The sequence below is a fragment of the Carcharhinus amblyrhynchos genome, chromosome 9 (genome assembly GCF_965287045.1).
Source record: "Carcharhinus amblyrhynchos chromosome 9, sCarAmb.v2.hapA, whole genome shotgun sequence".
NCBI lineage: Eukaryota > Metazoa > Chordata > Chondrichthyes > Carcharhiniformes > Carcharhinidae > Carcharhinus > Carcharhinus amblyrhynchos.
The window spans coordinates 74908653-74930817 of NC_137332.1; the positions used below are offsets into that span (position 1 = coordinate 74908653).

The window sequence follows — 22165 nt, forward strand, 5'->3', positions numbered from 1 at the left end:
CTAGCCAGCCTCTTCCTTTTTATATATTTATAAAAACTCTTGCTATCCTTTTTTATATTAAGTGCTAGCCCAGCCTCATAGCTTCTCCTACCCTCCTTTATCAACTTCTTTGTCAATCTTTGTTGACATTTAAACCTTTCCCAATCCTCTTCTCGCCCACTGCTCTTAGCTACTCTAAATTCCTCCGCTTTTAATTTAACACTTTCCTTCACCTCCTTCGTTATCCACGGCTTATTACCTCTCTTCCTACTGTCCTTTTTAACCATCGGAATAAATTTCTGCTGAGCACCAAGAAAGATCTCCTTAAAGATCCTCCACTGCTCCTCAGCAGACCTACCTTCCAACACATTCCCCCAGTCCACATTCGCCAATTCTTCTCTCATCCTACCATACTCCCCTCTATTCAAACAAAGGACGCGTGTCCGGGAACCCACTTTCTCCTCCTCCATCTGCACCAGAAACTCCACCATACAATGATCACTCTCTCCAAGAGGATCCTTCACCGCAAGGTCCCTAATTCTACCCGCCTCATTACATAGCACCAGATCCAAGATAGCTTGCTCCCTCGTCGGCTCCACCCCAGATCCAAGATAGCTTGCTCCCTCGTCGGCTCCAACACATCAGACACATCATCCTTTGGTTGAGAAGTTAAAACTGAGGTTCTGTCTGCCTTTTGAGGATAAAACTGAAGAACAATGTTGTGTCTTGAACTCTTGTGTCCGGGCCAACATTTCTTCTTCAGCCTTCACCAATACAGCCTTGGGTCCAATTTGACCATGTGTTGAGTCCTTCATTGTCCAAAAGGAGTGCCTCATGTGCCTAAGGACCATCTGACTATACCTTAAAAATACTTTGTATGGAGTGCTGCATTGTTTCTCAAGCACCACCTGCTAATACTTATTATTCTGCCTTGGTACAGCTGTTTTGTTATCCATCTCAATCATTCAGCATACAGTGATTAGCACTGCTGCCTCACAGTGCCAGGAATCTGGGTTCAATTCCGGCCTCAGGTCACTGTCTGTTTGGAGTTTGCACATTCTCCCTGTGTCTGTGTGGGTTTCTTCCGGGTGCTCCTGTTTCCTCCCACAATCCAAAGATGTGAGTTAGGTTGACTGGCCATGCCCCTTAGTGGCAGGGAAATTAGGAGGATAAATACATGGGGTTAAGGGGATAGGGCCTGGGTGGGATTGTTGTCAGCGCAGGCTCCATGGGCCGAATGGCCTTCTTCTGCACCGTAGGGGTTCTATGTACTTTTTTTGATGCCTCTCCAATAGCCTATTGCCCCCACCCACCTTTCAGCTGCTCTCCAGGCTTTTGCCAAACATTTCAGGTTCTTTCATTTATTTCCCTCCCATTATTTTAATTCCTCAGCACTCTCAATCACTCTACTGCTCCAGCTCTTCCCATTTTCCTCTCTCACACCCTCCGCCTGCACTTACCTGACTTGGCACGGTCTTGACTGTACGACTGCCTGTTCCAGACTGGTCAGTTGTGAATGCTTGCTCTGACTATCTGACACCATGCTTGGTTTGGCAACCTGGAAGCAGGCTGGAATCAGAACAGTCATATGTTTTGGCAGCGGATGGAGTGGGGTGCGATTGGGGTAGCAATGTGGGAGTTGGGGAAAGGAAGAATTATTTGGCGTATAAGAAAGCTTTGGCTAGTTTTAGACTGTGGCAGATATCAGACATTTCTCCAGGAACTGTCAGTAAGACTCACCAGTCTCTGCCAGGCTGCACCATCCCGATGAACAATGACCTCACACATTTGGGACAGTTGGCTGTGATGTGTGAAGCCTTGTTACTCAGATTTATGACTTCAAGGGATCATCGTTTGCTTGTAAAAACAGAAAGCTCTTGTGGCTACAATGAAGGACCACATATAAAGCCCTGGGAGTTCCACAACTTTCTGACACAAATGACAGAGCTCGCTGCACTGAGTTAAGATAGTTTTAAGTTTTTCCACAATGTGGCTCTGGCTAATTAGCAGCCAGAGGGCAGTCAAAAAAAAGGTCAACTTGACTAATGGGATAAGGTGACACAATCAATTTCTTGGGATCATAGAATGATAGAATCCCTACAATGCAGATGGAGGCCATTCGGCCCATCAAGTCTGCAGCAACCATCTTACCCCGGCTCTCTCACCATATCCCTGTGACCCCACACATTTATCATGGTTAATCTATCTAACCCACGCATCTTTGGAGTGTGGGAGGCAACGGGAGCACCCAAAGGAAACCCACGCAGAAACAGGGAGAACATGCAAACTCCACCCAGTCACCCAAGGCTGGAATTGAACCCGGGTCGCTGGCGCTGTGAGGCAGGTTGTCCGAAGTCAGGGTTCTGGTGCTGGGAGCTGGTAGACTGGGAAGGAGGAGACTGGGATTGGTACTAGGTCCATGTCATCAAACCCTCCCTACAGACACACACAACCGGGAACAACTTATTGCATAACTGTATCTGAAAGTACAGTGCCTGAGGCTAGAGAGAGAGGGACAGTATTTAGTAATCCCCAATCTGATTACAATGCAGGAAAATATATGAACAGTGTAATTTCCCAACCGGTGCAGTTTAAATTAGTTCTGCCCTCCCCACATACACACACACAGACACACATCGCAGGCTAATACAAGTCAGAGTCCAAACCTTTGATATTGTACGCCAGCGCTTTCCACGTAGGGGCGAAGTCAATGCAGTAGCCGCACCAAGCAGCGTAGAACTCCACCAGCCAGGCGTTGCTGGAGTTGAAGATGATCCTGTCGAAGTTGCCCCCGTTCACGATGGTGACCTGGTCGTTCGGAGAATACAGCCCGGATCCGCTCACCCCGCCCGGCGTTCCCCACAGGGAAATCGCCGCTAAGGAAAGCAGCAGCACATGCCAGCGTTGCGCCATGTCTGAGGAGCCCCAGCAAGTAACAAACCGACCTCTAACCTTCACCAAACAACATTGTCTACGTGCGGGAAGTCAGAGGGAGGAGCAGGGTTTCATATTAAAATTCCCCTGATCACATTGTGCACAGAGCAAATAATCTTATTTACGTCTCCTGCACACTGCCCAGCCACACATTAAAATCTGATCGCGCACACACCTAGCTTCGGTTCTTGTGTGCAATGCACTAACGTGTATCGCATATTTATAATTCTAGCGATTTCTCTGCAGAATGATCTCACTTTCACATTCAGAGTCCCTCTATAAAGGTTTATTCGTTGTTTCTTGCATTTTATAAGGTCTAGGGTTTCATTGATAATAATAAGGCACTTCAGGGCGAGCCTGCACCTCAAATGAGTGATTAGGAGGGGTAACTCCCTACCATAAGGGGCTGAGGCTGATGCCCTCAGATGCAGTTTTGGCGAAGTCGAATTAACTCAGAAGGGAGAGAGGAGTAGAGGGTTATGCAGTCAGGTTTACATATAGTGCAGTGGGAAGGGGCGCAAGTGGAGCATTAACACTATTTGTGGCGAATGGTGCTGCACTTTCCTCGGGGCGCTGGTGATGGCGCAGTGAACGTTACCGTGGTCAAATTGATGACCCATGCATTCAGGCAATAAACCTGAGCAGTCGGAGGAGATGGAAAAGCAGCCTGTTTGGGAGTGTGGAGGAGCCAGGATGGGAAATGTGCAACAATTTAACATCACTCACTCAGGCTGGCCGAATGATGTGCTTGGGAGGGACCCCATTGGATAGAATCAATTCTGTCACACAAAAAAAAACATAAAATTGGAAAGAGCAGTGAAGTCAGGAAGTGATTTTTTTTCATATGGTGTTTGGAATCAATAACTCCATTCTTCAAAAGGTGGCACAGTGGTTAGCACTGCTGCGTCACAGCACCAGTGACCTGGGTTTGTTCCTGGCATTGGGTGACTGGGTAGGTTTTGTACCTCTTCCCACCCCCCCCATATTTGCTTGGGTTTCCTCTGATGTTCCAATTTCCTCCCAATGTCTGAAGATGTCCAGGTTAAGTGGAGTGCTCATGCTAAATTGCCCCAGAGATGTGTAGGTCAGGTGGATTCGCCATGGTAAATGTGAAGGGTTATGAGGATAAGGCACTGGATCAGGCAGGGGTTTGGTTAAATGCTCTTCTGGAGAGTTGGTGAGGACTCAATGGGCTGAGTGGCCTCCTTCTGCACTGGAGGGAATAGATGGTTCCATGGGTTCCTATGATTTGGAATTTTAGCTAAATTGAATGCTCAAGATTGACATTAAGGATAAAATAGAAAATAAAGCCCATTATTTAGATAAATGGCAAAGCAGATGTGATAATCACAATTTCCTATGACTATCCTGTGATTTGCTTTCCACATTTCTTCACAATAAAGGTGGGATTTGATAGATATATTTATGCTGCCCCCATGAATGGGAGGAGCTTATTCCATTATGTTCCATCGGCGGGGGGGGGGGGGGGGGGGGGCGGTGTCGGCTGGGGTTACAGCCAAGGACCATCTGCCCTTACTTAGAACACATATAAATGAATGGAATTTCCCGCAGGGTCCACAGGCTTCTGCTGAGGAAACTGTATTCGGGTTGTAATTGCGAATACTGTTGTGAGGAACCCTGGTGAAAAATCATGGGGTCAAGAGGTTTGCATTAAATAATTAATCTTCTTTGCATACTTTTATGTATCAGGTACAAAAGAAAACTGGAGATGTGTCACAATGATGGATGTGTGAGCCAACCAATGGGAGTGGAACCATCGGAAAGGAAGGCCATTTGATGATATTCCTTACAAGCAAAAGATAAGGCAGAAGCATTTGCATGGAAATTAAGCTAGAAGTGTCAAATAGGTCAATCTTAACCTCCTCCGGAGCTCCCCAGCATTACAGAAGCCTGCATTTTGCCAATTCGATTCACTCCACGTGATATTGTGGTAATGGTTGTGAGTACTGGATAATGCAAAGGCTATGGGCCTTGACAATATTCCAGCAATAGTACTGAAGGCTGGTGCTCCAGAACTTGCCACGTCCTCAGCCAAGCTGTTCCAGTACAGCTACAACACTGGCATCTATGGCAATGGGGAAAATTGCCCAGGTATGTCCTCTAATTAAAAGCAGATCTATTCAACCCAGCCTGTTACTGCCCATCAGTCTGCTCTCAATCATCGGTGATGATGGAAGGGGCCATCAACAGTGCTATCTAACAGCACTCGCTTATCAATAATCTGTTCACTGACGCTCAGTTTGGGTTCTGCCAGGGCCACTGAGCTCCTGACCTCATTACGACCTTGGTTCAAACATAGACAAAAGAGCTAAACTCCAAAGCTGAGGTGAGGTGAGAATGACTGCCTTTGATATAGGACAAAACAAAGAACAGTACAGCACAGGAAAAGGCCCTTCGGCCTACCAAGTCTGTGCCCCTCGCAGACGCCTCTCTAATCTAATATTTTCTTGTCTCCACATGGTCCATATTTCTCTATTCCCCTGTCTATTCATGCATCTATCCAGATGTTTCTTGAACATTGTTATAGAATCTGCTTCCACCACTTCCTCCAACAGCGTTTGAGGCATTCACCAGCCTATACTCACTACTTGCTTGGATGAGTGCAACACATTGACAATACTCCAGAAACTTGATACCAAGTGCTGGTTGCACCTGACGAAGGAACAACGTTCCAAAAGCTTGTGGGTTTACTATCAAACAAGCTTGTTTGGACTTTAACCTGGTGTTGTGAGACTTCTTACTGTGTTTATCCCAGTCCAACACCAGCTTCTCCACGACATGCACTGCAACAACTTCCTAAGCCTCCTTCAACATCACCTTTCAAATCTGCAACTTCTACCACTTTGAAGGGCAAAGGCAACAGATGCATGGGAATAACATCACCAGCAAGTTCTGCTCTAAATCACAAATCATCCTGCCTTGCAATTATATTGCCACTCCTTTCCTGGCACTGGAACTTCCAGAACTTAAAGTCCTTCCCAAGCAGCAGCGCAGATGTACCTGCCCCAGATAGACAGCAGTGGTTTAACAAGTTGGATTACCTCTACTTTTTCAAGTGCAATCAGGAATGATTAACAAATTCTGGATGATCATTCACATTGTACAACCACACCATGTCATTGCTGTTGTAATGGTTAATGGCCTCCTTTTCTGATGAACTGCCAAAAGTGTCTTTGGTACCCACCCACTTTTCACCCCCTAATTTCCCAATGCTGCCCAAAACCCACTGACCCTCATCCAGCTGGTATCTGTTTGAAAAACTCCAAACGTCTTAAAAGCCTGTATGTTAACAAGAACTCTCTGCAGAGCTTTTGTCATAGAAAGCCAAAAGTAGGTAAGCATTGAAACTTCACAGAGAAATTTGAAATTTAAGGACTCCCGTGAAAGGTTCCTGCATTTCACTGGTAAGTTTCTGGAGCATGGGAAACTTATACTGAAGACAATGTATTGATATGAGTAGTTAAATCAATTGACTTCCCATTTCCATTGTTTGTGTAATTATATCATTAAATCATTTAACTCCGGCTAACTTGTGCTCACGGTGACACCAACTCGAGCGAGCAGCTATGTCATTCCTGCCAAGCAAACCTCAGTTAAAACCAACAGTTGCCGCAATGGAGCTGGGTTGCATGAATGTTTCAATGTTCTTCTATTTTCACTCCCCAGCCCAGTCATTCTAGGGCATTCGTGCTGTATCCAGCATTATGTATCTACAGGTAAATCTGCTGATATGATGGGTACATTGCACATCAAATCATGATGAATAATTCATTCTGAGGCAACATATGGACAAAAATAAATGTTGAGTTTCGTATCTCTACAAGATGTGTCTTTGTTTTCATGAGTCATATTGAATAACTTTCTTGTGGGTAGTTAAAATAAAACTGTATTCAGCAAATTGACAAGAAAATTGAGTTCTCAGATGTTATGACTGTACTGAAGTGCAATGAAAATATGTTAGAGATATACAGCAGGTCAGGCAACACCTTGGCTATGACTACAGAGTGACCAAACCTTTAGAATATGCTGTGGTTCAAACATGGGTGAAAGAGCTGAACTCCAGAGGTGAGATGACAGTGACTGACATTGACATCAAGGCACCACCCTTTCATATAATTCATAGCAGATTTTAATAACTTGCTGCATTTAATTTTCTTTCTGCATGTTGCTCTGGTTCTTTTGCCAATTACCTTAAAGCGGACATTTTCAGCTAAATGATATCAGTTCGTTTCTGTTTTAAAAAATAAATAGTGCTTATATAGTTGTGGAACAGGACAATGAACAGGCAGCCTTTCCCTGACCACTTCAGCAAACTGTAAGGAGACACAAGAGCCGCTTAAGATCATGTGCCTACATTTGGTTGATACAACTGAGTACTGGAATTTGTGGTTATAGGAACTTAGACGGTTAACACTGGTGGTTGCTCTGTCTTTGCACATAGATGCACATCAGTGGGAACTAACAGTTGAACTAATTGATTTGATGATAATTATTCTGTATAAAATATCTTCCATTGCTATCTCGTTTGGAGATGTGGCTCTTGTTTAGCAATGAATTATTTCTACATCTTGTTATTGTTTTTAAAAGTGGAAGCATGCTTTACCACAGAATTCTCTTCCTGACTTATGAATCTACGATAAGGATACAGTTCTTTTAACATATGTTACCGTAAAGTTAAAGAAACATACATCTTTGAATAGTATTTATGTAAGTCTTTAAGTATTACCTTCATTCATTCACATGTGCTCAGCCCAAAGGCAGGAACTTTGACTGCTCCACATCTGCAATGATTGGGAACTCATGGAGTCAATAATAATTAATTCTGCAAATGAAATTTTAAATTGTATTATATCAAAATAAAATTACAGTACTTTCTATGTAGTTTTCTTTTCCAAATGTCACATTGTGGTTGATCTACTTTGCAGTTTATGAATATTGTTGTGACGTTAGTGTTTGTAGGTGTAGTAGGAGTCCTTACCTGATGAAGGAGCAGCGCTCCGAAAGTTCGGGCTACCAAGTAAATCTACTGAACTTTAACCTGGTGTTGTGAGAGGCTTCTTACTGTTTTTGATAAGCGAGGGGATTAAGGGTTATGGGGAGAGGGCGGGAATGTGGAACTGAGACACGACAGATCAGCCATGATCTTATTGAATGGCGGGGCAGGCTCGAAGGGCTGGATGGCCTACTATTTCTTATTATGTTCTTATGTTCTCTGTGTGAAAAAACTTGCCTCCGACATCTCTTTAAAACTTTCCCCTTCTCACTTTCAACCTATGCCCCTGAGTAATTGACCCTTTGATCCTGGGAAAAAGACTCTGACTATCCACTCTATCCAAGCCTGTCATAATCTTATAAACCTCTATCTGCTCCTCCTTCATCCGCCAATGCTCCAATGAAAACAATCCAAGTTTGTTCAATCTTTCTTCAGAGCCCAAATCCTCCAAACCAGGCAACATCCTGGTAAATCTCTTGGACACACTTTCCAACATCCTTCCGGGAGTGTGGCAACCAGAATCATCCACCATACTCCAAATGTGGCCGAACCAAAGTCTTATACATGATTTTCCAACTACTGCACTCAACACCCCAACCGAAGAAGGCCAGTATGCCATATGCCTTCTTGACCACCTTACCCACCTGAGTTGCCACTTTCAGGGAACTGTGGATCTGCACTCCTCGATCCCTCTGTATGCCAATATTTCTGTGTACCTACTTTCTTTCTGCAATAAACCTTCCAAATCATATCACTTCACATTTGTCTGTGTTAAATTCCCTCTGCCCAGGTTTCCAATTTATATCCTGCTGTATCCTCTGATAATCCTCTTCGGTATCTGCTACTCCCCCAATTTTTGTATCACCTACAAATTTACTAATCTGACCACCTACATTTTCCTCCAAATCATTTATATATATTACAAACAACAGAGACCTCAGTGCTGATCCTTGTCAGCACCGTCACTGACCTCCAGTTAGAGAAGTACCCTTCCACTGCTACTGTCTGTTTTCTATGCCCAAGCCAGTTTTGTATCCATCTTACCAGCTCTCCACGGATCCTGTTTTACTTCACCTTCTGTATCAGCCTGCCGTCAAGGCCATATTTAATCCTTCAGGGAGTCTTGGCAAGACTGGAGTCAATGGGAATCCGAGGGAATAGTTTCCACTGGTTGGAGCCATGCCTGACTCAAAGGAAAATGGTTGTGGTTGTTGGACGTCAGTCATCCCAACTGCAGGACATCACTGCAGAAATCTGGTGACACAGTAACTGGTTTCACAACATATTCATTTTGTTTGAATTTGTTCTGCCGAAGATGTGTATGTGTTTTATTACCATGAACAAGAACTAATAACAGGATTAAAACTTAAATATTAACCTAACAAGATTGACCTATAGCTCCTAATTCTTTATAGTATATACATATCTTTAAGGACAACTTAATAAATGAACAGTAATCAATTCACTATATAAAAACAATCAAGTTATAATACTATAATATTACATTTTTTCCAGCTCCACTGTGGGACATTGTATGAGTTTTAATTCAGCAGCAGCATAGAGGTATGGCCATGATCTTGACCACGATATGTTCATGTCTCATCATGGATGTAATTTTGTAGATCACAAGCATTTTTATTTCCTGAGTATTCACACATTTAGTTGATACATTGCCATGGCTAAGTAAGAAAGGTTGAATTGGCTTCCCTGCATTCAACCTCCTCGGTTGGCCGCAGTAAATATTTTGGTTTCTTTTTAACAAGGACATGGCTTTCTGGATCCAAAACATAGCTATTTAAGCCGTGAGCAAGAAGGAGTCAATCAAACAACTTAAAGAAAGAACAAAGTCATAAACCACTAAACCCTAGGAAAAGTAACAATAATGTCAAGCATTTGACCCTCATGCAGTCAATTTTACCCCACCCGCTACTCCCCCCCCACCCAACACACACACATGCACAAACCACTCAAAAAGGTATTGAACATAAGGGAAAGTAGAATCCAATTTAAAAAATGTTAAAATAATATATGATTAAGTGTCATTAATTGTCATTCAGGCATAGATTTTAAACATTGCAACTGATTTGGATTAGCTGGGCATTTTTTGATATGGTCAGGTGTAGAATAATTATTACAAGACATAAGTTCACTGGTAGATTTCTCCTAAAGTTTGAACCAGGCAATCCACTTGGTTCAAAAGAGAGAAAGCCTTTTTTCTCTCTTTCAGACTTTCAACTTCTCTCTTCTGATGAAATCTTTCTTGCAATCTCTTTCTATAGTGGTTGATAGTCTTGCCTGGCAATACTTCACCCATTATGTATTTTCAAGAGGTGTGGGTGGGCCAGTCTGTGGCAGCCATTGTTTCAAAATGCAGCACTTTGCAGTCATGTATCCCTTCCTCAGAGAGCTATGAGTTTCAGTGGACCTCAGAATTAGAGGAAATGTCTCTTCACACTCTCCTGAGGGCAATTTGTTTGTTTTTCAGCTTTGCCTTGGAAGGTGGCGTTGCATTTTCAAGTAGTTGTTCTATGTCTTGTTTAAAATCACAAAATTTCCAGTTGGTTGTAAGTTGAAAAATAATAACTTCAAATATAAATGGGCACGGCCTTGTGACAGCTCCACATCACAAGAAATAGAATGTAATTCACGTACAAGCCTAGTTTATTCAGCCTCTCCTCATAGCTCAATCCCCTCAACTCCGGTATCAGCCTAGTAAACCTCCTCTGCACTCCCTCCAGGGCCAAAATATCCTTGCGCAGGTGCGGCGCCCAAAACTGCACACAGTACTCCAGCTGCGGCCTCACCAATGCCCTATACAGCTGCAGCAAGACCTCCCTACTTTTATATTCAATCCCCCTCGCTATGAAGGCCAGCATCCCATTTGCCTTCCTGACCACCTGCTGCACCTGCAAGCTGGGTTTTTGCGACTCATGCACAAGGACCCCGAGGTCCCTCTGCACCGTCGCCTGCTGCAGTTTTTCGCCACGTAAGTAATAGTCCTTCCTACCATTCTTCCTACCAAAGTGGACCACCTCACACTTGCCAACATTAAATTCCATTTGCCATTTCCTGGCCCATTCGCCCAGCCTATCTAGATCCTTCTGCAGACTCTCCACACCCTCCGCACAATTTGCCTTTCCCCCAATCTTGGTGTCATCAGCAAATTTCGACACCCTGCACTCGGTTCCCTCCTCCAGATCATCTATATAAATGGTAAATAGCTGAGGCCCCAGCACCGACCCCTGGGGCACCCCACTAGTCACCAACCGCCAATCCGAATAGCACCCATTGACCCCCACTCTCTGCCTCCTATTTGACAACCAATCCTCTATCCACGCTAACACCCTACCCCCAACTCCATTTTAGAAGAATGAGGGGAGATCTCATTGAGACGTATAAGATGATGAATGGGATGGATAGGATAGAGGTGGAGAGACTCTTCCCGCTCAAAAAAGACAGTAGGACTAGGGGGCACAGCCTCAAGATAAAGGGGAGGCGGTTTAGAACGGAGTTGAGGAGGAACTTCTTCACTCAAAGGGTGGTGAATCTCTGGAATTCTCTGCCCGTTGAAGTGGTGGAGGCTGCCTCGCTAAATATTTTTAAGAAGCGGGTTGATGGGTTCTTGATAAGAGAGGGGATTAAGGGTTATGGGGAGAGGGCGGGAAAGTGGAACTGAGCCACAACAGATCAGCCATGATCTTATTGAATGGCGGGGCAGGCTAGATGGCCTACTCCTGCTCCTATTTCTTATGTTCTTATGTTCAAACTATGAAATAATCTAAATTTTTAAAAAGTATGTTTATTTCCTTAGTTTTTGTCAGGATTATCCCATCGTTCTAACTGGGTCTCTTTAAATTCTGGACAGAGCTTCTACAATCACATTCAATTTCCTGCAGTGTGGGTGGTTATTAGGCAACATGGTTGGAGAAAGAAACTTCAGTCGAATAACCTTATATTTTGAGTTTTGCATTTTTCTACTAAGATCAAAGAGTTGTGGTTGGTAAACACTGTGACCTCTCAGACAAACAAGGGAACTTTCTGGCCTTGCTGTCCCCAAAGCCGGAAGTTCCCGCCTGAGGTCAACGGATCTTTGCATGATCCGCCAAATTTTCTGTCCTGCCCACTATGATTCCCATGGCAGGTGGGATGGGAAAATTCCACCTAAAGTCTCTGAGAGCCAGCAATAAATCTAGATTTTTTTTCCATTGTGGAATACGGTTTTTGATATTTGTTCAGTTTTTTGGAGAGATATCCGATTAATCTTTCAATCCCTGATCCATCTTCCTGGAAGAGGACAGCTTCAACATAGAGGTCACTAGCATCAATGGCTTCTTAAACTGCTTGATTGAAGTCTGGCACTGCTAGGATTGGTTTGTTTATTAAAATGGCTTTCAGCTTCTCGAAAGCTGTCTGGTATTTCTGGGTCCATACTGCTTCTGGTTACAATAGGGGTACCATATGCATACACACGGGTCAAGGTAGGTGTAGGAAAATGCTTTGTTAAGATGGCGGCGCGGGCTCGTTGAGCCGAAGGGGCCTGTTTCCCGTGCTGGGTTGTTCTTTGTTCTAGCTTTTTTTTCTGTATTAGACTATTAAGCCAGAAACCCAGCTAATGTTCTGGGAACCCGGGTTCGAATCCCACCACGGGAGCTGGTGGAATTTGAATTCAATAAAAAATATCTAGAATTAAGAATCTACTGATGACCATAAAAACCATTGTTGATTGTTGGAAAAACCCATCTGATTCACTAATGTCCTTTAGGGAAGGAAATCTGCTGTTCTTACCTGGCCTGGCCTACATGTGACTCCAGAGCCATAGCAAGGTGGTTGAGTCTGAACTGCCCTCAGTCAACTAGGAATGGGCAATAAATGCTGGCCAATCAGTGAAGCCCATGCCCCACGAATGAATTTAAAAAAAGGTCTGTCATCAGGACAGCTACAGTGCTGAACCTACTCATCCTGAAAATTCTTATGATTTCCCATTTTATTGTAGAAATGGGAAACCAAATGATTGCTTGTATCTTTGCAATTCTGGGTAATACTTGTCTTTGACCAACCATATGTCTTAAATATGTCACCAGAGCCTTTGTGGACTGCTCCTTGTGAAATTTGTCACTGCAAGTGATGATTGCAGGTGTCACTGTACACGAGGAGGTCCCTTAGGTACACTACACAATTGGATGCACTGTATTTGGTTCACAGACCATAAAGGGTGGCCAGAGCTTTTCTGGCCCAAGTGACATAATTCAACAATAGTATAACCTATCTGGAGTCACACAGGTAGAGATTTCCCCTGCATGCATGGTCAAACAAACCCGTTAGTGTCCCTTGAGTAGATCTATCTATATAATGGAGGCTGTGTTATCTACCCTATTCATGCAATATTCCAGGTGGCCTATTTGATAGATGCTGACCCTGGTCAATGTGTTCACCTTTCAGTAATCAATGCCAGGCCTTGTGGAACTGTTCAACTTGAGCACAAGTAAAACTGGAGAGTTCCAGCCACTGCTGCTCATCTCTACCTGTCGGTGCTCCAGCATGTAGTTAATCTCCTCTTGAACCTGGACCAGGTTTTCTGGGTCTGGACAGCATGGATATTACCTTTTGGGTGGGGCCTCTCCCACATCCACATTGTGTGCACTAAAGTTGTGCATCCTGGGTTGTCTCTACAGGTGCTTTTAGATGGAATGAGAAAGCTTGTCAGAGCTCCTCGCTATTCTGCATTTAAGTGGGTGAGTATGGTGTCCAAATTTGCTACAGTTGCGGTATGTGCTAGCTGGACAGTAGGGTGTTCAACATGGGCCTCCACACCCTCATCTAATTCATCCTCATTGTTCCTCTCATCCACCTAGTCTGTGGTTATTGGACACACTGTTTCTTAGCTGTGATATTATTTTATCATATTGACATGCATGGTAATATTGGGTAAAGTCAGCATGGTTTCATCAAGGAGAGATACTGCCTGACAAATCTGTTAGAATTCTTTGAGGAGGTAATGAGCAGGTTAGACAAAGGAGAGCCAGTGGTTGTTATCGACTTGGATTTCCAGAAGGCCTTTGACAAGGTGCCACATAGGAGGCTGCTGACTAAAATAAGAGTCAATTGGAGTAGCAGCCTGGTATTAGCATGGACAGAAGATTGGCTGACTGGCTGAAGACAGAGAGCGGAGATAAAAGAGCCCTTTTCAAGATGATGCGGAGATGCTGGTGTTGGACTAGGATCTCATGACACCTGGTTAAAATCCAACAGATTTATTTGGTAGCACGAGCTTTTGGAGCACTGCCCCTTCGTCGGGTGAGTGATAATGCAGCCGGAGACTAGTGGAGTTCCACAGAGGTCAGTGTTGGGACCACAACTTTTCACTTTATACATTAATGATTTAGATGAAGGAACTGAGGGCATTCGGGCAGCATGGTAGCATAGTGGTTAGTATGTTGCCTCACAGCGCCAGGGACCTGGGTTCAATTCCTGGCTTGGGTCACTGTCTATGTGGAATTTACACATTCCCCCGACGTATGCGTGTGTTTCCTCCAGTGCTCCGGTTTCCTCCCACACTCCAAATATGTGCGGATTAGGTGGATTGGCCATGCTAAATTGTCCCTTAATGTTAGGGGGACTAGCTAGAGTAAATGCATGGAATAATGGGGATAGAGTCTGGGTGGGATTGTGGTCTGTGCTGACTTGTAGGCTTTCAATGTAGCAGAAATTATCAGCCTGAATCAAAATCTGGTAACGGGGGGAGGGCATCTAGTGAGAAGTTACAAAAGGTAGAATGGGCGGGGCAGTGAGAGGCTGCATTCACCACCACTAAACAACTTTTAGCAACAGCACTGGCTTTATGGCTATCAGATAGTGATGGGAATTATTACACTTTCATAGTGACCCATCAGCATTCTAGCTGGAATATGTGGTGTGGGTGTTCAAAGTTAGTGAACCAATCAAAATGATGGGGGAAGTGGTTCTAAACACAGAGTTGAAAACTGTACCAAATGCGAGGCAGGCTCAATGGAAAGCCTGCCCCTACCACAAAACTGGCAGATTGTTATATTTACGGATGTGGGAAATAATCCAGTGGGATAAATGAACATTGAAGAAAAGGACCATGTATGTGATGTGCAGATGAGATGTGAGGAAGTGAATAGGGTAAAAGAAGAGATATTGTAAGGGAACTGATAGATGAACAGTTTAGGACAGAATTAAAGGTGGGATTCATTTGATGGGAAATAAGAAACTCAATGGTGATAAAAAAGAGGCATTTAAAGGGATTCTAAGAGAAAAAAGTTAAAAGCAGTTTAGGTGCAGGAATTGTTCATTTGGGCCATGAAACCATTATCAATTGTCAGAAAAATCCATCTGTTTCACTAATCTCCCTAAGGGAAGGAAATCTGCTGCCCTTACCTGGTCTGGCCTACATGTGACTCCAGAGCCACAGCAGTGTGGTTGACTCTCAATTGTACTCAGAAATGGCCTAGTAAGGCACTCAGCTCATGGGCAAATAGGGATGGGCAGTAAATGCGAGCCAAGTAGCAATGCCAGCATTTATTGCTCATTTCTATTTGCCCATGAACTGAGTGACTTGCTTTCATGGTGATTAATAGATTCTTAATTCCAGATTTTTTTAATTGAATTCAATTTCTGTCGTGGTAAGATTTGAACCCAGGTCCCCAGAACATTTAGCTAAGTTTCTGGATTAATAGTCTAGCGATAAACCACGAGGCCATCACTTCTCCCATAGTGGTTAATGATGCAGAACATTGGAGCATAGCGTCCAAGCATCGTAGGTGAAGGGTGAGTAGGAGGAGGCCAGAGACCACATCACTCCTCCCACCCTTCACACACACACACATACACAAACACAAAATAATCACACATTTCAATGGCAAGCAGTGCCTGACTCAACTCCAGAATAAATGGTGACCATGAAGCTGAACTCTTCTCCATTATAACCAATGGACCCAGTCACAGGGTGCGCAGACAGGGGCAGGATGTTGAAAGGGGATGTGAGAAAAAACTTCTTTGCCCTGAGTGTGGTGGGAATCTAGAACTCATTGCCTGAAAAGGTGGTGAAAGCAAAGAACCTCATAACATTTAAGAGGCATTTAGATGTACACTTGTGATGTCAAGGATTACAAGGCTATGGAACAAGTGCTGGAAAATCGATTAGAATAGTTGGGTGGTTTGCCTTTGATCAGCACAATCTCAATGGGCTGAAAGGCCTTTTTCTGTGCTGTAGACATCTATGATTCTGTGGCCGGAACTTTGCCAGCACGCATGCTCGAGACTCCTAAGGTCCCACCCGAGAATGCTGCTCTGCGAGGTGCAGGTGTGCTGGTAAAATTCCAGTCTATGACTTAGCTTCTTTCCCCAAAGCATTATCACAATGTGGCAGCAGAGCTGGAAGCTAAACTGGCAATTCATGTTGATCATTCCAACAGGGTGTAGCGTTAAAATGAACATGAAGTGTATTGTATAGAATATTTTCCATTTATAAAAGTTTGAGATTTGTCTTGAGGAATGTTACTTGGACTATGAGTTATTCAAAGCGGAATGCTGTGAAAGTGGGAAATATGTTTGGAATGGAATTGAAGATTGAGAGGACCTGGGGTAGGGGGTTTAGGAATTTTACAGTGTTCACAACTGGGGTGTTGTAGTTGTTGTAGGGGTTAGGACTGGTTTGGGAAATGGAACAGTTCCGAAATGCTGAAAAACATGGATGAAAATTGATTTTGAAATAACACATGGGGCATTCTTTTCCTTCATTTTGATATTTTTCAGTATTTCGATTGATCTCCTACCCACTTATGGTTCATTTTATTTTCACCTTTCCACAAAATATTTGCATCAAGACAATTGTCTCTCACAAAGTTGGCGTATTACAGCAAAGTGTGAAGAGAATTTATATTCTTAATGATTTGTACACAGCCCTGGAGAATTTCATGTCAGGTTCTGTGCATTACTCTGCTACTGCTCAGGCCAGTATATTGTTTAAAGTCAGTGGCACCAAGCGCTGATTTTCTCAATCACGGTCAGAGGACAGTGATTTGAGTCTGTTTGTTGGTGATATATTGTAAGATTCCTGAAACCTTTACTAGAAGTCTACCTTGCTGATACAAAAGCATCAGTCTTCTGTCCATTTTGAATCATGCTATTTTGCCCTTTTTAGCACCAAACTAATTCCAGCACATTCTATCTATCTTTCTGATCGGCTGGACTGTGAATCAGAGCCATGTGCAGTTCCGAAGCCTTTGGTTTGAAGTGAGAGTCATTCTCTGTGGAGGATTCAAGAGCGTCATGTAAAAGAATCTCCCATTCCCAGGACAACACTTGTTAATCTGTTCTGCACCCTCTCCAATGCCTTTACATCCCGCTGCCTGCCAATGGACGTGAGTCCACTTGGAGCAGATCCTGTTCTTCACAAAGTTTCATCTGACCTTTTCGGTTTAAACTCTGTTATTCTAATTATAAATCCCAGCATCCCATATGCTTATGAACAACTTTCTCAACCTGTGTTACCACTTTAAGCAAATTGTACACATTTACTCCCAGGAATCTCTGTTCTTGCACCTCTGAGAAATGTATCATTTATTTATATAGCACTCCCGGTTCATCTCAAATAATCTGGGAAAAGCAAAGTGTCTTAAAAATCTTAGTAATAGGTTAGGAAGGCTGTCTCATGCTGCTATGCAATGGCTAGTCATATAGTTCTACAACACAAAAAGATGCCATTCAACCCATCGTGTCCTCATGTCATTTTCCAGCACTTGGTCCATAGCCTTGTAAGCTATGGCATTTTAAGTGCTCATTCCAATGCTTCTTAAATACTGTGAGTGTTCCCGTTTCTACCACCCTTTCACAATGGCAATGCTTGCCCTTTTCCTAATTAATATAGGTTCTGATCATTGTTTAAAATCTGGCATTCTTGTGCTTGTCCTAATGGGTGCCGATGAACAGCTTTAGCAGCTTGTCCCTATTTTCAGAAATATTCATATTCATTGAGCACAGGGTACAAAAGATAGCACAGATTATTGTATTGTTAAAGTATAGGTTTAAAAACCATGAAGGTACAAACAAACAAGATTTTTATTGGAAAGGTGTTTAATTTACAGGCTGTTAGGATAGACTGCCCATCCGCCCAGGCAAATAGTTGATGACCTCGTCAGGATGTCACTTGATTGGTCCTTTAAGACATCCTTAAGGAAGAACATGAATATACAACACTTTCTATCAGAGCTTCCAGCAATTAAATACAGTATAGCGTTAACAATCAAAGTTCTCAATATGAGCAATTAATAAACACACTAGTCAATAAGTTGGATGACAATTTCTGTGTGGTTGTCGGCATAAGCTCAAGTGTTTGCAACCTCTGGTGTTTTGGGTTTAGGTTGGAGCTTGTCAGTGATTGTTTTCACCAGTGTTGACGTATGTCCAGAGGTTGACTCAGTGTTGAAGTGTCCTCAACTGAGGCACCACCATTCCCAATGTTTTCAGGTTAGGTTCTCACAAATGCTCAAGTTTTCACTTGATACAGTTTGTTGTGAATGAACTCTTGGTTGATTCTGTCTCTGGTAAATAGTTTTAGTTACTAAAAGTTGATCGATGTGTCTTCTCCACACTACATCGTACAGCAGGCAGTAAAGAAGGCAAATGGTCGGCTGGCCTTCACAGTGAGAGGATTTGAATATAGGGATAAGGATGTTTTGCTCTAGTTGTATAGGGCATTGGTGAGGCCACATCTGGAGCATTGTGTGCAGTTTTGGTATCCTTACCTGAGGAAGGATGTCCTTGCTATAGAGGGAGTACAGCGAAGATTTACCAGGCTGATTCCTGAGATGGCAGATCTGTCATATGATGAGAGACTAAGTTGGTTAGGATTATATTCACTGGAGCTTAGAAGAGTGAGAGGGGATCTCATAGAAACTTATAAAATTCTAACAGGGTTAGACAGAGTAGATTCAGAAAGAATGTTCCTAATGGTGGGGGAGTCCAGGTCATAGTTTGAGGATAAGGAGTAAACCTTTTAGAATTGAGGTGAGAAGTTTCTTCAAACAGAGGATGGTGAATGTGTGGAGTTCACTACCATTGAATGTAGTTGAGGCCAAAACATCGTCTGGTTTCAAAAAAAATATAAAATATAGCTCTTGGGGTTAAAGGAATCAAGGGGTATGGGAGGAAGGAGGGATCAGGAGATTGAATTCAGTGATCAGTCATGATCAAGGTGAATGGTGGAGCAGCCTGAAGGGTGAAATGGTCTATTCCTGCTTCTAATTTCTATGTGGAATAAATCTTATTAACTGAAGATTTTCATCTGTGATGCTGGAGATCTCAAAAGTGAGGCTGAGATGGATCATTCACTAAGTACTTCTGGATGAATGTGGATATTATTGCATCAGTTTTGTCTTTTGCATTTATTTAATGTTTGAATAGTGTCTTAAAGGATAAAATAGAGGTAGAGGTAGAGGTGGAGAAGGGAACAAATGATCAAGTTGAGGACTTCAGCTGCTGAAGGCTTGATGATCAGTGGTGGAGTTATGAAAATTGGGGATGCAGAGAAGGCCAGAAATGGAGCTCAAAGATCACAGGGGACTGCAGGTCTGGAGGAGGTTACAGAGGTAAGGAGATGTTAAGCCATGGAGTGATTTGAAAACAATGGTGAGAAATTTGGAATGGAATGGTTTTTTATTGTACAGGTGATCCTCAAATTTACTCCTGAGAATCAGTTCCATCATTGTACATGGAATGGAAGTGAGGCATTAGATAGCTGAAGATTGATGACAAAGATTTGGTTTGCGAGGAATAGAGTTAATGTTTTGAGTCCATGTGATTCTTCTTCAGAGCTAAAGAGAGGTAGAAATGTGATGGGTTTTACACTGTTGAAGAGAGGGAGATGTGGAATAAGTGGATCAAAATAGAAGGTCACAGACACAAGAACTTGGGAGAGAGTTGATAAAGGTGCCATGGACACAAGCCAAAGGGAGCAGTAATGATAGGTTATGTAGTGGCATAAAGATCAGCTAGCAGAATGTGTTAATAGCAGGTCAAGGGCTCTCTGATAGCAAAACACAAGAACAAGTTACAGACTGGCCCTGTAGTGAGAGGAGGTTGGGAAAAAAATATCAAAATGGAGGACTGCTTTCATGGTCTGAAGTTGTTGAACTCAATGATAAAAATACAAGTAGTATAGTCACAGTAAGTTGAGTGAGTGGAATAGTATGATATTCATGTGCCCTCAGGTTTTCGGCTTTAAATTCCGTAACAGAAGCATGATTAATTAGCCTATCATACTGACAAAAATCTCAGTGAATCGACAAAATGTGATATATTTACTTCCACTTGCTGACGTTAACAAAAATGTCAGTTTGTGGACCAATTAGTCTTCTCACTTTACATTGACAAAGGGAGGATGATGTACCTGAAAAATGTGCAATATAACTGCAGTGCCCTCTGCTTGGATTCAATTTAAGCGAGGGGAGTGAGAAATAAATCCACCACGGGATGATTGTCTGATTCCACTTTAGTTCAGTTCGAGGCAAATGATTTAGTACTCATCTATAAATGTATTAATGTTCCGAAAAGACTGCTGGTCCAGGCGGCTATTTTTGTCTGCTTGTAATAAAATTCTATTTATAACTCTTGCATTGGCTTCCAAACTGAAAAAGTGCAGATTTGTTTGGAATCAATAAAAGTACTCGAAACTAGTGAGTAATATCACTTTGTTTGTGGAGTGTATCTTCTGGAGAAATATGGAGGCAAAACTGTACCTGGAAATCATTTTTGTGCTGATTTATGGTCAATAAAGTAACAGCTAGCTGGTCATAACTTACACTCAGATTGTATTATTGCCAGTTCATAATTTCCATCAAGTTTCATAGAGCACTCTTTGGGATTTTTCATGCTTAACGTTTATATTCTACATTTAATAGCACTTTGCTCAATGTCTTTTTTTTATGTTGGGTTAGACTGTGAGTGCCTCAGAAAGGATGATGGGCTAGTCAGCATGCAGTCATGCACGTAGACCTGCTAACATGAGAGCAAACATCCTTTAGCAAACCAAATATCAGAGTGATGTAAGCAGATATCAGTGTAAATAAAATAGTTTATGGCTCACTGGGGCAGCACAGTGGCACAGTGGTCAACACTGCTTCCTCACAGTGCCAGGGGCCCAGGTTCGATTCTTGGCTGGGGTCACTGTCTGTGTGGAGTTTGCATATTCTCCCTGTGTCTGCATGGGTTTCCTCCAGGTGCTCTGGTTTCCTCCCAAAGTCTGAAAAGACATGCTAGTTAGGTGCATTGGTCATGCTAAATTCTACCTCAGAGCAAGCACCAGAGTGTGCCGACTAGGAGATTTTCACAGTATCTTCATTGCAATGTTAATGTAAGCCTACTTGTGACACTGATAAATAAATTCAAAAACCTAAACTTATTTTCTTAATGTCAGTTGAGGAAAAAATGTTGGACAGAATTTTCCTGCCCCACTCGCTCCAAGGCCGCAAATTCCTGCCTGAGGTCAATGGATCTTTGTATAGGCCTTTCCTGCCCACTATGATTCCTGTGGCGGGCCGGAGAGGAAAATTCTGCCCATTGTGTCAAAACACTGGGGAGAACTTCACTGCTCTTCTTCAAAACATTGTCACGGGATGCATTCACCTGAGAGGCTACATGGTGTCACAGTTTAATACACACTCCGGGCCACATTGGAACATCAGCTTTGATTAGATTGAGTTTGTCATATAATGTATAGTGTTAATAGTATGTGAACTCACCTATTTAACGTGCGGTAAGCTAGTTTGGAGATAATGAATTGTATTCAAAGAAGAGGTGAGGAATTGAGCGCATAGAGAATAGAATATATCAACCGTGGAGGATGTATAAAGCCAGGGCTGATGTAATTCAGCCACATGGTTGGAAAGTCAGTCAGGTTTTGTTTATTTAGGGTTATATATATGGTGAATAGTGCGCTGACACTTTGCGCCTATGGGTCATTCCATCCTGATTTGCCTGACCAAGCTGAGTTGTCCCATATCTTGAATACTAATTTTTTCTTTCTGGTTTGTTGTGCGCAATTTTTTCTCTCTGTTATATCCAGCTGTATGTGTCTGGCAAATTAAATGAACTTTGGACTTAAAGTATTCTTATGAATGTTGTGTGCTAGGATTCTATACCGGGTGTGTCATGAAACGCCACAGAATAGATTAGACAAAAAGTGGGAGCAGTAACTGAACATTCTGAATGGTTACACGT

General features: G+C 42.9%; 1 protein-coding gene across 1 annotated transcript in view; it reads right to left on the minus strand.

The window, feature by feature from the left end:
- The window catches only part of qsox1 (quiescin Q6 sulfhydryl oxidase 1), a 90842-nt gene extending 87770 nt beyond the window's left edge, over positions 1–3072 (minus strand). Inside the window, exon 1 of the mRNA XM_080195936.1 lies at positions 2646–3072. Coding sequence (XP_080052062.1) covers positions 2646–2892 — 247 coding nt within the window. The 5' untranslated portion in view covers positions 2893–3072. The remainder of the gene's footprint in view (positions 1–2645) is intronic.
- Between the last annotated feature and the right edge of the window lie 19093 nt (positions 3073–22165).